At 47.0% G+C, this 16,927-nt stretch overlaps 1 protein-coding gene across 1 annotated transcript; it reads right to left on the reverse strand.

Moving 5' to 3' along the window:
* Positions 1-13,400: 13,400 nt before the first annotated feature.
* On the reverse strand, positions 13,401-14,802 carry LOC4336736 (H/ACA ribonucleoprotein complex subunit 4). Its single transcript, XM_066309836.1, has 2 exons — positions 14,786-14,802; positions 13,401-14,443 (listed from the first exon to the last, which is right to left on the reverse strand). Exons 1-2 carry the CDS (start codon positions 14,800-14,802, stop codon positions 13,684-13,686), a joined length of 777 nt encoding a protein of 258 aa, XP_066165933.1. The 3' UTR covers positions 13,401-13,683.
* Positions 14,803-16,927: the final 2,125 nt, after the last annotated feature.

Raw genomic sequence — 16,927 nt, forward strand, 5'->3', positions numbered from 1 at the left:
ACATCTAAATTATTACCGCGAATTGATTTCTTATAGAAATTGCCAAGAATAATCCATAATTTATATTAAATTTTGCAATTCTATGACTATAATTAACCTATAAAATTCCAATTATTTTAAATTTTCTAAACTTCCCTAATCTCCCTCTAATTTTCTATTTATTTCCTTTTTCTTTTTCTCCCTTTCTTTTTCTTTTTTTTTCTTTTTCTTTTCCTCTCTTTCTTTTTCTCTCTCTGCCGGCCTCTCTTTTCCTCTCCCTCTCTCTCTCGGCTCTCTCTCCCACCCGAGCGGTGGCGGCGGTGGACGCGAGGGGAACGAAGGGCGGCTCACCGGCGGCGGCAGCGGCGACGACGGCGGCAGCGACGGTGGCGCACGGCGGCGCGGGAGTGGCGGCACGGCGGCACGAGAACGGCGGTGCGGGGGCACGGGAACAGCGGCGCGGCGACACGGGAATGGCGGCGCGGCAGCACGAAGGCGGCGGTGCGGCGGCACTACGGCGGCGGCGCGGTAAAAAGGGAGGTGATGGAGGGGAATGGGTGTGGGGGAGAAGAGAAGGGCTGGGGGTTTTATAGGGTGTGAGAGAGAGGAGAGAGAGGGGGCGGTGAAGGGGGGTGAGGCGACGGCGGCGCGGCAGCGCAGGGCGCGAGGCGGCGATGGGACGCGCGCGGCGACGGGACGCACGTGGCGATGGGACGGCGCGGCGCGACGGCGATCGCGACGGCGGTGTAGGGCTCGAGGCGGCGACGGCAACGGCACGTGGCGACGGCGACGGCGCGCGGCGCAGCGGCGGGCGATGGGACGCGCGCGCGACGAGACGGGTGGTGACAGGGCGGCAGCGGTGGCGCGCGGCGCGAGGCGGGTCGCGACGGCGACGGCGACAACGCGGCAGCGGCGGCACGGGGCGCAAGGCAACGTGACGGGCGAGCGGCGACGGCGACGGCCAAAGGCGACGGCGGTAGCGGCGGTGCGCGGTGCGAGGCGTGGGGCGCGGGCGCGGCGTCGGCGCGGCAGCGGGGCAGGGTTAGGCTAGGGGACCTCGTCGAACACCTGGCGGCCGACGAATAGCGTCGTTTTCTATTTACCCGATTTAAGCCTATTTATTTATTTAAAATTGATTCTATAAACCTTAATTTTTGTACAAATGAAGTTCACTCAATATTTGTGTTATTCCAACCAATGGGTCCACCCTTGATTAATTTTACCCATATTTTATTTTTATATAATTTCCTTGAATTTAATTAGAGTTAATTCTTATTCCGACACTTTTCAATTTAATTGATATAAATATAGTCGTAATAATATTTTACTCATTTCTATACTCACTAAATATTATTTTAAATTGTACTTTAATTATTTACTTAGTCAATTTACTTTTTAGGGTTTATTCCTAACTAATTATCCATTATTCGCGATTTATAAACTCCGAAATAAAAATTCAATAAAATAATCGAACAAAATTGGCATGATGCAACTTTATTTAAAAAGTTTTTGAAGATCCGTATTTTTAGAGTTTAGATTTTGTCGTCGAATTTTTAGGGTGTTACAGATACGGAGGAACTCGGCGAGTTTAGAGTGTTGTGGGGGTGGTGGTGGAGCATTATGTTGTGGCGGATTTTGGATGTGGTGGAGGAAAGCAGCCATCATGTTGGCCTGCTGGGCGAGGATTTGGGTGAGGATGGAGTTGGTGTCTGGTGGTGGTGGTGGAGGCGGGGGAGGAGGTGGAGGTGGGCTGCCATGGTTGTTGTGGTTGCTACCTTCGGGTTGGTTGCCATCACCGGTAGTAGCACTTCTCCTGGTTGTCACCTTCTAAAAATCCCACACAGACCCAGCAAACAGAGAGAGCTGACTATTAAAACTAATCACCCACGACTACCATAATTCTTGAATTTATTATTGCTATTAAATTGGTTCATTAAGGTTCAAGTTGCTTAAGCAAATAAAATAAAGACAGGCTCCGACACAGTTATACCACACACCGGCATAACCATGCCCCATACGACTCTAGCAGAAAAACAAACGAGAAGAACACACACGCAAGCCTACTAACTGCTGGTCTACTGCTGCGACGGGCCAGGGCGGAAGGTGAGCAACAGCGCATCCTTCGTGCTGCCAACGCCGGAGGCTCCATCCTCCTGAGGAACCACGGGCGCGGGCTCGGCACGAGGGGTCTCGACGAAGCAGGTCCACGCCAGGGACTGACGAACAAGCTCGGGCCTGGAGGTACTCTTGCGGGCGGTGATCTTCAGGCTGCGGTAGACGCGACGGCGCTTGAGGCGACAGACCTCTCCCTGGGCGATCTTGAGCTGACGCAGCTGCGCCTCCACTGCGTCTAGGTCCTTCTCCAGCTGCAGATTCTCCTGACGCAGCTCCAGGATCTTCATGTTGTTCTCGACCAACCCGCGACGCACCATCTGATGGAAGTCGATACGGGCCGCGTCGTACACCTCCACCATGCGCGCCAGGTGCATGATGGTAGCGTCATCCTCCGAGCTAGCATCCCGGAAGGTGGCGTAGTCGCGGGCTCCTCCGCGGCGAGGGTGGTAGCGGTAGGGCGAGTGCTGCAACTCGTCCGGGTAGCGCTGGTGAAGAGTGCCGATGGCGAGGAGTGCGGCGTTCTGGCAAGCGGCGGAGAAGGAATCTCCACCCGCGGTGACTGCCAACGAAGTCCTCTCGGGTGAGCCAGTGAGGATCACTGCAGTAACCTCCCAAGCAGCGTGGGGCTCTGCATCGTCACCCTCCTGCTCCGGGAGCTGCTTGCCCTGGTAGTCTACTCCATGCGGATACCCCAGGACAATGCACATGCCCCGCAGCTCCAAAACGAAGCCAGTCAGGTCCAGACCACGACGGTTGATGCTGCCAGCCATCTACAAACAAAAGAGAAAAGCAACATTTTAAAGATCAGATTTTGACGATAAATGAAGCAGCAGGACAGAGAGAGACTAAAGGATTTTCACAAATAAGAAAGGATTTTTATTTTGAAAATATTGTTAAGGCTTGGGATCTACGGCTCGTCCTAGGGTCAAGGGGGCTCTGATACCAACTTGTCACGACCGGAAATAACCCAACGGGCATTCCTTACGTGCGTGCATTATTCCTTGTCCCAGGAGGCAAGGTACACCAAAAGTTGATACAGTTCAGAGTTTAACAAGCGGAAGCGTAAATAGTTAATTTATTACATGGGTGGCGAAGGCCCAGCACACACAAAGACAAACGGGAAAAAGCGGAAGACTAGGGCGATGACCACAGGCGCTTGACGGCAGGCGCGAGCTAGACACCAAAGCCTTCATCATCCAGGGGCTCCTCTTCTGGGTTTGGAAAAAAAATTGAGCAAGACTAAGTACAACCACTGTACTCAACAAGACACACCCACATGTGCAGGATAAATGCAAGGGAGTACAAGGGGGTTATAATATAAAGGGTTAGGGTTTGCAGTAAACAGCATTAAAAGACACTTAGTTGCTCAAAGCTATTTTGTAAATACGATCCTAGAGCTATACAAGATTATTAAACAAGGCCGTGAACCCACACGAACCTGCCTTAACCTAAGGCCTACGATGATTCAGACCGAACTGGCAACCCGACCCTGGGTCCCAGCTCGTCCCAAGCCAACCCAGGCCAACCATTCCACATTTTAGTTGTTAAGCAGGTTTTAAGAATTAAAAACACTAACTTAGGTACATTGCTCGGCTTGCCCATAACCGAGGGCGCGGCTATTCGAATAGATTATACTCTGATCAGAGGTGTACATCTTTACCCACAAGACACATCTTCCTCACGTGTAACCACGTGCCACATACCACCACGGTATACAGACGGAAGACGTGACATAGTTTCCAACCCATCCTAGCCATAGACAAGAGTACCGACCCAACCCCACCTACGGCCGGAACCTCCGGGACAGGTAGGCAGGACTGAACCCCTAGCAGCAGGACACCGGCCCTGTGCCATGACATCTCGACTACCGGGCCGCAGCTCGTGTAGCCTTCATTTGTCCTAGAGATGTCCATCGACCCCCGACTTCGTCCATCTCCATCCGTGTACTTTTGTTTATAACCAGACTGAGCCACAAACTAAGCCTTACCCACTAGACATGTGGAAGTACGGTAGTGCTTTGCAACAAAGGCCCCAAGACCAGTCCTTATATGGTGCTACTATCAAAACCATGCACCCCGAGCCCAGCCTAAAACCATTTTGAGGGTTTTGAATAGAGGGGGAGGTGTGAATCCAATTCCACAATAATCCATCCATTCCATAGTGTCCAGGTGATGAGAATATTCCCAAAGTCTAGAGTTGTAAAACCACCTAATGTTGCCTAATTAACCAGCGAAGCATCTACCTAAAATCATACTAGTGGTACCATGAGTAGAGTGTCCACTAGTTGGGGTTTTGTTTATTCTAAGGTGAACAAGGAAATAATGACAATAACAATAATAAGGTCATAACAAAGGTACATAGGCATGGCTAGATAAAACAGTGATAACGCGGGAATTTAAATAAAGCGATAATGCAATAATTTAAATCAAAATAATTTTATAAACTGGGATTCAATATGTTCAAGGATGATGTGACTTGCCTTGCTCGCTTTCCCAAACGTCGGCTTCAACTTCCACGAAGAGCGGATCTTCCGAAGCTGCGGCGTCTACACGACCAATGGAAAAGAAAAGGCTTTTACTCTAATAAACTCCATATAACAAGCTGGAACAAAGCACAAAAATGGGTTCTTGACTTCTTAAGGAAAAATTAGAGACTTGAACGGTCCAATTCCGAGTTCAAATGGCCAAGTTATGGTCATTTGAAGTTTATATGCTCTTTAAATGAATATTTGCGAATTTCTTCATTTAAATTTTAATTTTAAAAGGGTTTATTGCGTCAGCCGAGGGGAAGGGGCGCGCGGACCGGGTCCACGGGAGTGGGGCCCACGCGGCAGCCTCACGGTCCACGGTGGACCGGGTGCACCCGGGCTCACACCGGCCGGCGCCGTGGGTCCCACGCGTCAACCGCACCTAAGGGCGCGGGCGGCTGATGGCCGGGCCCCACGCGGCAGCCACTCGGCGCGCCCGAGGGCGGCCAAGCCGGCGCAGCCGGCGGGAGGCGGCGCCCGCGCCCCTATGGTCGCCGGCGGCGGCCATAGGCACGGCGAAGCGGCGGCTGAGAGAGGGGAAGGGAAGGGGGAAAAGAAGCGACGGTCCACGGCTCACCCTAGGTCGACGGCGACGACAAAAAAGGCGGCCGGAGCGGAGGAAGGCGGTGGCGCGGCTCGGGTCGACGGGGTCGACGGCGTTCCGGCGGTCGGCGAGCGAAACGGAGGGGTGGACGAGGTCGGCAAGGATGCGGCGAAGCCGAAGGAGGCGGCGCCGAGGTGGGAGGTGGTCTGGGGCGACGACGGCGGCGGACCGGAGCTCGGCGGCGACGGCAGAGAGAGAAAGCGACGGCGCGAGCTCGATTCCGGCGAGGAGGAAGGGCGGCGAGAGGCGGAAACGGACGGAGGAGGTGCGGGGAGGGTTTAAATAGAGCCAGGGCAAGAGAGGGTGGCCGGGGAAGGGAGGAAACCGGCGCGGGAGGTCCGGCCGCCATCAATGGCGCCGGCGAGATTTGCGGGGGCAAATCCGCCCGTTTGAACGCGAGAGAGAGACGGAAAAATGGGGGGAAAGGGAGAGAGGATCACGGGAAGTGATTTCCCCCTCTTTATTGCACGCGGAGACGGCGGGAGGAGGCGGGATTCGCGGCGGCGGCGGCGCTAGGGCGCGGGGGAGGAGGCGGGAGCGGCGGGAGGAAGGGGATGACGGGTGGGCCCCACCCGTCAGCGAGGGTGGCGGGCGGGCCCGCCCGTCAGCGGCGCGCGCGCGGGGAGAGGCCGGATGGGCCGCGGGGAGAGGAGAGGGAGGGGGAGGGAGATGGGCCGAGCCGGCCCAAGAGGGAGAGGGAGGGAAAGGGGACTTTTTAGAGTTTTTCTTTTTATAAAACCATTTTAACTTTGTTTATTTCTTAATAATTATTATTTGTGCTCTGAAAATTCCACTAAAATTTATTTACGCATTTTAGGCTTTTAGAAAATATACAAAAATCCTCCAAGCCTTATTTGACTTTTAACTTTGCACATTTTAATTGTTGGAGGCTTTTACACAGATTTTAATTATTCTAGGCATAATTTAGAGGATATATTTTAGAGTCGTTTTGGGACGTGACAATAAGGAACTCAACAAATTATCCTCTGTGAGGTGCCCAATGCATTTTTGGGCATTTAATCTTGCTATGCGCAGCCGTATGTGACAGAATGCACTGAACATTTTCCGCATAATGCAATCACGATCTTGTGCTATAGTTCTTTTATGAGAAAATCCATGAAATGTCATTGACAAACATCCTAATTCCAGAAATGCCATCGACAAAGACAACTTCCCAAATATGTCATTGCACAAGCCTCTTTCTCCCAAAAATGCTATCACCGTCAAGTCCACACCGTTACATCTGTTAATTTTTTTGATAATGTCTATTTTGCCCTCAATGCAATATATACTCCCTATTTTCACTGTCACAGGAAAAATTCAAGGGAAAAAGAACCCTAACCCTACCTATCGATCCCGATCCAGCGAGGAGGCCTGGCGGCGGCTCGGCGGTGGTCCACGGCGGCGCCGCCGCTATGCCAGCAGCCCACGGGGGCGGCGCGCAGGGGAGGCCTAGGGCGGCGTCGCGGAGAGGAGTCCTAGGGTGGCGGCTCGGCGGTGGTCCACGGCGGCGCCACCGCTATGCCGGAGACCCACGGGGGCGTCGCGCAAGTGAGGCCCAAGGCGGCGGCGGGGCGAGGAGGCCCACGGCGCAGCGAGGAGGCCTGCGACGCCGACGCGGCAGGGAGCAGCGAGGAGGCCCGCGACGCTGGCGTGACAGGGAGCGGCGAAGAGGCCCGCGGCAGGGAGCGGCGAGGAGGCCCGCGGCGGCAGCGCGACAGGGCGTGTCGATGCGGTTCACGACAGTGCGGTGGTCGCAGGTTGCGGCGCGGGGGCCGTAGGTGCCGGTGATGAGGGAAATTTCTGTGTGCTTGTTGTTTCTTGTTGTCCTTGTTATTTCTATGTGCTTTACTTAGAAATTTTAGGTACCCATGATTCACAATTGAGCTCAGGGGGTGAATTTAGATGTCTGTGAATTTAGATGTGGACAGAAATATGCATGAATGCAAAATAATTTTGTGTGAGCAAACATTACCGAATGATGTGTGAGCAAATGGATGCCTAAGGGTAAGATTGTCTTTTCATACAACTTAACGGAGAGGAGTTAACGGCAGTTACGATGTGATGGCATTTTTCGGAGAAAGAGGCTTGTGCAATGGCATTTTTGGGAAGTTGTCTTTGTCGATGGCATTTCATGGATTTTCTCTTCTTTTATGTGTGAAGGAGACGGTAATTTACCCCCTCCTCACGTACAAATTGTAGTTTTAGAATTGTGATTATTGTTGAGAATATAGGCTTTGTTCATATATGAAAAATAACAAAGCTAAACTTGTTACCATAACAAAAGTAAAAAGTTATCTCCTCACATCACAAATAATTGTAGTTATTGCTCAGAATATAGGCTTTGGTCATATGAAAATGGCAGGCATAGCTATTCTGTACTCACTCTGTTTCATATTACTGCTGAGGAAATGAGGTTTTTGTTGCTGACCCAGCAAAAAGGCTCCCTGTCGTCCTCGCGCGGGTGACTGGGGGCGAACCCTAGCCCCCGGCCGCCGCCACACCCCTCCTCTCCCCGGCCTCGCCGCCGCCGGAGCGCGTCGCCGGAAACCGTGCGGCCGCCTCGGCGCGAAGGGGCGGCGCGGAGCTTCGGGAAGGCCGCGGCGGCGGCGAGGCGAGGGGCGGCGGATCTGGCGCCGCCACCACCGGATCCGGTGCCCAGCATCGGCCACGAGGCGAGTGGCGGCTGGATCCGGCGTCTCCGCTGCCGGATCTAAGCCGTGGTGGTGCGAGAGCATGGCGGATGCGGCGACGCCGGTGGCGCGACGGTCGTGGCTGGTCGGCGGTGGTGCGGAAGTGTGGCGTCGGCCGGGAGACGCGGCGTTGGTGGCAAGCGCTACAGCCGGGGGCGCGGGCGGCCGCAGCAGGCGCAGTGGCGCGACAGCCGTGGCTGGCCGGCGGGCGGCTGTGGCCAGCAGCGCGACATGACGGCCGTGGCTGGCTGGCGACGGCGAGGCCGCCACGGCAGCGATAGTGCCGGCGAGCTGGCGGATGGTGGCGGGGTTGAGTTGGGCGTCTATGGTTCTGGTGGTGGTGGTGACGGCGTCATGGTGGTTCAAGGCACGCGGGGATGGCGATGGCGGCGGGGATGGCGTCAGTCGAGGGCGCGAAGGCGGCATCATTGGTCCCTGCGCGGCGACGTCGCGGTGCTCGGCGGTGGCGGCACCTCTCGGCTGGATCTGGAGGGTGGCCGGCTATGGTGGTCGGCGACAGCGGGCGACTTGCGACGGCTGGCGACGGCAGTTGGCGACGGCAGCGAGGTGGTCGCGGCAATTGGCAGCGACGGCGTCGGCCAACGACGCCGGCGAAGGAATTGGCGGCAGCATGGCGGAGGGCGACAACGAAAAGGCCGCTGGCAGTGGCGGCGGCTCGCGGAGGCGCTGGCTGGTGGCCGCGACAGCGGTCACCGGAGGCATGGCGGCCCTTGACGGCTAGCCGAGGGCGTGGGAGACGGCTGCATTTGGCCAGCGCGGCATCGTTTGGTAGAAGGGTCGGAGACCGGCTTGGCGCAGAGAGGCGCAGTCGATGGCAGTGGAGGCCGGCTCGACGCGAGAGGCGCGGGCGGCGGAGTTGGAGGCCGGCTTGGCGCGAGAGCCGCAGCCGATGGAGGGAGGCCGGATTGGCGCAAGAGGCGCGTCCGGTGGAGGAGGCCGGATTGGCGCGAGAGGCGCGGCCGGCGGTGGAGGAGGCGACCTAGGTGTGAGGAGGAGCTGCCGGTGGGTGTCGCACGGTCTTCGGCGCACGAAAGCTGGCCGGCGGGGGACGCCGATGCAGGGGTCTCACATGTCGGCAGAGCTTGTGTGGTGGTGGAGCATCGGTGTGTCAGCCGTGGGTCTCACCCCTCAAGGGTGATTGCCGAGCAAAAGCCCAGTCTTGGCTCCTTTGAGTCCCGACGGACTGCGATGGCGGTTTTTCCGTCGCTTCTCTTCTTGAAGACGTCGTTTTGGCATCCCCTAAGGAGCGATCTCGGCTGTGTCCCTTTATTGGTCTAGTGGCGGCCGGTCACGCTTAGCGGCGGCCGGTCCGGTGCTAGCCTTTTCCTGGGCTTGTGTGTTGGCGATGTCGGTGTGTGGGTGGTGGTTTTTTTTTTCTTTTTCCTGGTTACAACTCTCCAGGGTTATAATCTTGTAATTTTTTCCTGCTCTATCAATAGAACTTCGCACCGTCTCGTGCGAGTCGTTAAAAAAACTCGCACGAGACATAAAACAAATATAAATTTAATGAAATAATAGTATTTAATGACATAAAACAAACATAAAACAAATATAAGTTTATAAAAAGTATAATAGTATTTTTGACATAAAACAAATATATTATTAAAATATATTCAATGTTATATTTAATGAAATTAATTTAACATTTTATATATTGCTAAATTGTTCTATAAATTTGATTAAATTTAACAAAGTTTGATTAGAAAAGAGTCAAATGACTTATAATATAAATCTCGGAGGGAGTATAACAAAACCTTTAACAATATTACAATGACTTTCGCAAACGACAAGTGACCTGCTGATTGTTTCGAGGAAAATTTTTTTTGAACGGAAATTGTTTCGAGGAATTTGGTTTTTTTGGTCCATTCACATAGCAAAATGTGATGGCACAGCAAGCTGCACCGATCAGACAATTAATTAACCGGTTCCGATGCGACTCAAATCACTCAACTGCTTGCTCTTCTGCCTCCGGACATGCGTGACAACGTACTCATTTATAAGTTCGATGTAACCATACTGAACATTATATTTGCAGATGCAAAGCTTCAACATGACTCAGTTCATCGAGCAAACGTAGCTATTTGAACGAAATAATCAAGAAGCTTACGAAAATAACTCTAGTTAGCTGTGTTCTTTGCTCAAGTTACCAACCTCTCGCCCTCGTGTGTTCCGCGCACACGTTTTTTAAACTGTTAAATGGTGTATTTTTTTACAAAAAGTTTCTATACGAAAGTTGTTTAAAACAATCAAATTAATCTATTTTTTAAAAAAAATTAGCTAATACTTAATTAATCACGCGCTAATGGATCGCTCCGTTTTTCATGCGTACTGTTTTAGTTGGGAACAGAGATAACGAACACAGCCTTAATCAACAATTAGAACTGTGGAATGATTTACGGGGGAAATTGGGAGTGGAGCTAGCTGACCGCACATAAAGATGTGATGACTCGGAAAATGAATCCAAATGGGAGATTCACAACCAGATCCATACTAGTAATATATCCGTGCTAACACTACGATCCTTAATTTTTTTTAATAAATGACTAAAATTTTGTGTTAGAAAAAATAATCAGTTTAATGGGATTTTTAATTCAAATTATGCCATATAATTAAGGCAAATTACAATGTAGGTACTTCACTGCACCTATTTTCAGTAATTTTCAATTATACATATTCTGCCATATTGAACAATCAGACTACTATCATTCATGGTAATGTAGGTTGATCCTGCAATGGAAACAAATTATTCCACAACAGACATAACCTCTTGCTTTACTTTTGTGATTTGTACTAAACTTAATTACAAAATGGGTTCTGGAATAGTTTGATCCTAATCACTGGTCATCAACCATTGCTATAGACAAGAGTTTTCTTCATCCTCACATATCATCAGATAAGAAAAGGACCAGCAGTGTTCTTAAAAACTCCATTTCAGTGACACCTAACAAAATACAGAGGAACAAATCCTTCTTGTCGGCTAGCAACCAAGAACTCTACAGACTACAGCAACATTCTGTGATTGCCGCCATAACCCATGTGGTAAATGTCAACCGAAAGTAAACGAAAAAAATTCCAGAGAAAATATTCAAACGTTTGATAAAAATAGGGAAAAAAAAAGTAGAACTAATCAACCAACAAACCCATATCTTCTTGTTTGATATTCATATTCTCTTCCTGCTCAGTCTTGAGACCTCATTTTCAGTTTTGACAAGTAAAACTAAAAAAATAGAACATATCATGTTCAGGTGAAAACATTGAGAAAACGTGGGCGATCCATTATCTAAAATTGCTTATTAGCAGTATCAGAAACACGCAATTCATCCATCACATTCAGATATGCAGCAAAGAAATCTCAATTTCAGATATGCAGTATATTGTAGAAAAGCGGCTCATTTAGCAAGAAAGAGGAACATAATAACAAGAGAAATAAACTAACAAAAGATGAGCATCAATCGGATGCTTTTCCTGATCCCCGATGCAACTGAGAAAAAAAAATAGGAGCCAAGGATCGAGGCTTGTAAGTTTCATGGATTTTGCCAAAAGTACGGAATAACGGCAGCCAGCAAATACAAATAACACCATAATAAGGTCATCTAGTCTTCCAGCACAAAAAAATACACAAGACACTTTGGACCAATGGCCTGCGTTGTTCATCCAGACTTCAGAGCATCAGTATCTCAGAAATAAAACTCCCGCTTGCGAGGAAATAGAAATATACCAATTTGACTAAGAACTAGTATGGTTATATTTTTTTTTCACATAGTAACATATATATTTTCACAGAATATAATTATCATATATTAAAATAGCAACATAATTTTAAATTTTGTACTAACTTAGCCGCACCAACCAATATGTAATATTCATATTGTATTGTATATCACATGTAATATTCATATTGTATTGTATATCACATGTAATATTCATATTGTATTATATACATGATAGTTACTAACTACTTTTAAATTTTAAATTTTTGTTATTTCTAAATTGGATTTCTGTATGTACTCTAGACTCCTCTTCCAATATTTCTTCTTTTCTAATTTAAATGTTCTATTATTTAAAAAATTTATTCCCATATGGACTCTAAACCTTTCTTTCAATAAGTATTTCTTATTTTTAATTCTGAATTTCAATTATTTTTAAATTGTATTCCTATATAAACTCTAGAGTACTCTTCCAATATTTGTAAATTATATTTCTATAATGACTCTAAAATATTATTTTAATATTTTTATTTTTTAATTCCGAATATTAGTTATTTCTAAATTTTATTTTTTATGGACTCTAACTTTAGTTCTAAATTTTAATTAGTTCTACATTGTATACATGTATGGAGTCTAGTCTTATTTTTGAATATTTTATTTTTTTAATTAGGAATTTCAGTTATTTTTAAATTATATTTTTATATGGACTCCTTTTCAAGTTAAATTCTATATACCTTTGGTCTCAATATTAGATTTTCTAAAAAAATAATTGTAATTTCAGATTAGTCTGAATTGTATTTATACATAGATTCATCTTGCAATAGTTAGTTATATTTTGAATTTCAGGTTTTTTTTTTTTACTTTTGGACTCTAAACGATATTAATGCATTGTGACCGGAGTCTGTTTTTATACTTGTATAGTTGTATTTCCGTTTCCACACACTAAGTCTGTTTCTTATTGATGTTTGGCACTTTGACAGTTTCCATGAATCGGTGTCCGATTGCTTTACTACTTCTTTTCATATTTTCATTCGATTAACATATCCTTCTCCGCTTGTCTTTTTTATTTTTCTTATTTTCTTCGATTAACGTGGTAATTTCTAGACCTTGGGAGCGAACGTGGTAGCTCCTTTTTCTATTACTTTATTAAGGTAATAAATTGATACCTATGAGTATTCAAGTGTCAAGAACATTGGCTGATGGAATGATTGATATAGTCATTTGGTCACCATTATCAAACAGTAAAGCAATGTAAGGTGTAAGCAAAACTCACTGCACTAACTGAAGGCCTATTTAGATCTCACCTCGAAATTTTACACCCTATCACATCGAGCGTTTGAACACATGCATAAAGTATTAAATATAGGCTAAAACTAATTGCACATATTGCGACTATTTTACGAGACGAATTTTTTAAGCCTAATTGCTCCATGATTTAATAATGTAGTGCTACAGTAAACATTTGCTAATGACGGATTAATTGGGCTTAATAAATTTGTCTCACGGTTTACTTACGGATTCTGTAATTATTTTTTTATTAGTGCCCGAACACCCACATGTGATACCCTATAATATCCGATGTGACACAGCAAAACTTTACACCCATGGATACACCCTTGAATTATGTATCGGTGTTTCAAGGGGAAGAAATAGATAGCATTCAGAGAGTTGTGGCTTGTCAGCAAATACCACAACACCATGATCAGATCATCTAAGGCTTCTAGCAAAGAAAAACACAAGACGCTATGGACCAATTGTTTGCCTTGGGTTTAAGGCAAAGTATGTGTTAAGTTTATTCAGAGCATCAGGGATCTCAGAAGTAAACTCCTGCCTACAGGGAAACAGAAATTTAACAATTTCAACTAAGAATTGGTACCCACTACCTACTATTCAACAGCCAAGAACATCAACGTATGGATCACAGAATGGTATGGCCGCCAATATCATAAAGATACAGTAAACATGACCCATTGCATTACTGTGAGGTGCAAGCAAAACTCATTGCATTAACTGAAAACAGGAACAGCAATACATGGCTCACCTCGCATCCATGACATCGTGCATTGTGACCATGTTATCCTGCTCCCCGTGGATCCCTGATCGCACGCGGTGCAGCTCCTGCATATGCGCGCCGACACCGAGCAACAGGCCAAGGTGGACACAGAGCGTCCTGACATACGTCCCGGCCTCGCAGGAGATCCAGAACACGGCAAGGTGTCGCTCGGCATCGTGCTCGAGCAGCTTGCTCTCATAGATAGTCCTCACCCTGAGCTGCCGCTTCACGGCGGAGATGAGCGGGAGGCGCTGGAACATGGCGCCTGTGAGCGCCTCGAGCGCGCGGGCGGTGTCGGCGGCGTGGAAGCGCGCGACGCAGACGTACTCCTTGCCGGCGCCCTGCTGCGACTTGACGAGGCGGGTGGCGCGGTCGACGCAGACGATGAGGTTGCCGGTGACCTTGGGATCGAGCGTGCCGCTGTGCCCGGTCTTGTTGACGCGGAGGAGGCGCTTGATCCACGCGACGACCCAGCGCCGATCTAAGCGAACTCGCGGCGGACGGGACGGGTACGCCGCGATGAGCGGATGAAGGTTGCGGAGGGAGGCGTGCGAAGGAAAAGGGGCGGCGACTGATTTGCTGGCGTGCGTGACTTTCGGCCGGTGACCCCGCGTGCGCAATCTCGTACTGGGTGATCCCGCGTGCGTGCACTGTCGTCGGATCTCATGCGTTAGATGATTTTCGATTGTTTGATGTGTCACACGATGAATGATAAATGATGAATGAGTAAAACAACTTGTTAAACTATAGAGTAGATACAGTTATATAGAGCTCTGTCTTTTAGAGGTGTCGAGGACAGAAGAATTAATTAAATATTTTGTGCCTTTTAAAATCAATATTTTCAGTGGCTAGCTAGTATTTAAAGGCAGAATCGAAGCTACTAAACAACTTAAGACAGATGAACCGGTCTGGAAGTCCTAATTGCAAAGTATGTGGAGTATGTAAAACAGTCCTGCACATTTTGCTTTGGTGTTGTTTAGATAAAAAAAAGATTTGGAGAGAGAAACGTCTCTCCAAATATTTTTTAAAAAAGAAATTATGAGCGTGTTGGGACTAAACAAGGATCTCAGGGTCGAAACCATACACCTCTTGCCCTTTGCCATTACACTATCAAGTGCATTTTGGTATTGTTTAGATAAGTGCTATGATGATCAAGAACCCCTTTCTTCTGGGAGGTTTTTTTTTTTTTGCAAGAATATGTAGGTGCTCCTGACAAAGAACAGAATCAGACTTTGCCCATAAGTAATGATCGGGTTCTCAAAAACGAGCTGGTTAATTCAAGGGCTTTGTTTTTCTGTCTGGTTTCAGTTTCTGCGCGAGGAGGAGCAAGCCGGAAGAAGGGCGTTATGGGAGAAGAAACCAGAAGAAGATCCAAAGTTGGCTGGTTGCGAAGATCTGGAGTTGATGAAGCTGTCCTGTTCTTTTCGTCTGATGCTTATTTGGATGTCTGGTAGTGTTCCGGGTTGTATGGCTGTATGGATAGCTGGTAATCCCAGCCGTCTGTAGAAGCAGAACCAATTTGTACTCTCGTTATAATTTACTCCCTTAGTTATAGGTTATAAGATCTTTTGATTTTGGTCAAAATTAAACTGCTTTAAGTTTAACTAAATTTATAGATAAATATAATAATATTTACACTAGTAAATTAGTTTTATTAAATTAATAATTAAATATATTTTTATACTAAATTTATCTTAGGTAAAAATGTTACTATTTTTTTCTATAAACTTAGTTAAACTTAAAGTAATTTGATATATTATAACCTGAGACGCTTGATGTAAAACCTCCTTTCCCCCTCCCCTCCCCTCCCCTCCCCTGTCAAAAAAGAAGAAGAAAGAAACAAATTTGCCAGCCGCCCCGCCGATGAGTATGAGTGTATGACTGTTGCCACGTTGTCTACGGCCATGACTTTTTTTTTTTACCGGGACGGCCAAACGTTAGCTGCCCTACGTATATTAAGGACTAAGGAGGAAGAGGGTATTACAAGTTTTACAAATAGGAGAAAGTGATTTTATCCCTCAAAGAAATATTCTCTCGTTTCGTACATACCACCTAAATAGTTATTAAAATAATTAAAAAACATTTGGCAACATAGCTTAATATTAAATATATCACTCCACAAACATATAATTTTAAATTCAACTTCTACAAGTTGTAATAAAAATAACAAATATAGCTACGAGTACAATAACTATTTTCAGTTTAATTTGTTTTTTTTGTTACAACTTTTAGAAGTTGAATTTGAATTTGGTTTTACATATTTGTGGAGTGATATATTCCATATTAATCTATGTTGTCGATTTTTTAAATTATTTTAATAACTATTTAGATGATATGTAAATGATGAGAGGATGTTCTCTCAAACAATAGGAATCCACATCGACATTAAACTGTCGAGAAGGAGGAAACAAACAAACTGCCGGACGGGTAAGCCGCCCGACAGGTGGAGAACCCTCTAGTCTACTCTCTCAAAGATGCCCGCTTCTTTCCAGGTCATCAGAATCTCTTCCCTGATCGCGTTGCAAACCTGCTCCGACTTTGATTTTTGCTCGGATATGCTAGCATTTCGTTCTTTCCATATAAGACTTGTTTAGTTGAAAAAAAATTCTAGATTTAGTTATCACATCGAATATACGTACACATGTTTAAAGTATTAACGTAGTCTAATAATAAAACAAATTACAGATTCCGCCAGAAAACTACGAGACAAATTTATTAAGACTAATTAATCTATCATTAGCAAATATTTACTTTAGCACCATATTGTCAAATCATGGCGCAATTAAACTTAAAAGATTTGTCTCGCAATTTACACGTAATATGTGTAATTGGTTTTTTCCTAAATTTAATACTCTATGCATGTCTAAATATTTAATGTGATAGCGTGAAAATTTTTGTTTTGGTAACTAAACATGCCTAAGCAAACAAACCAAGACGCGGAGGGAGTCAAAGCATCTTTTAGCTCGTCTGAAAAACACCTCGCGACTGTAACCATCAGTTCGCGAATTCAGTTCCACCTTCCTCTGGCAACGGGAATGGCGTTCAGATCCACTCTCTTCGATCATGCGCCAAACTCTGTTCGTCAAAGGGCAAGCTAGAAGCAGGTGCTGACAGGTTTCCGGTTCTCTGTTGTAGAGAACGCAGGTTGGCTTGTGCTCCCAACCTCTCTTTTGCAAGTTATCGGCAGGGAGACAGCGGCCCTTGGTAGTGAGCCTGAGCCACATGAAG

This window comes from Oryza sativa, chromosome 4 (assembly GCF_034140825.1).
Source record: "Oryza sativa Japonica Group chromosome 4, ASM3414082v1".
NCBI lineage: Eukaryota > Viridiplantae > Streptophyta > Magnoliopsida > Poales > Poaceae > Oryza > Oryza sativa.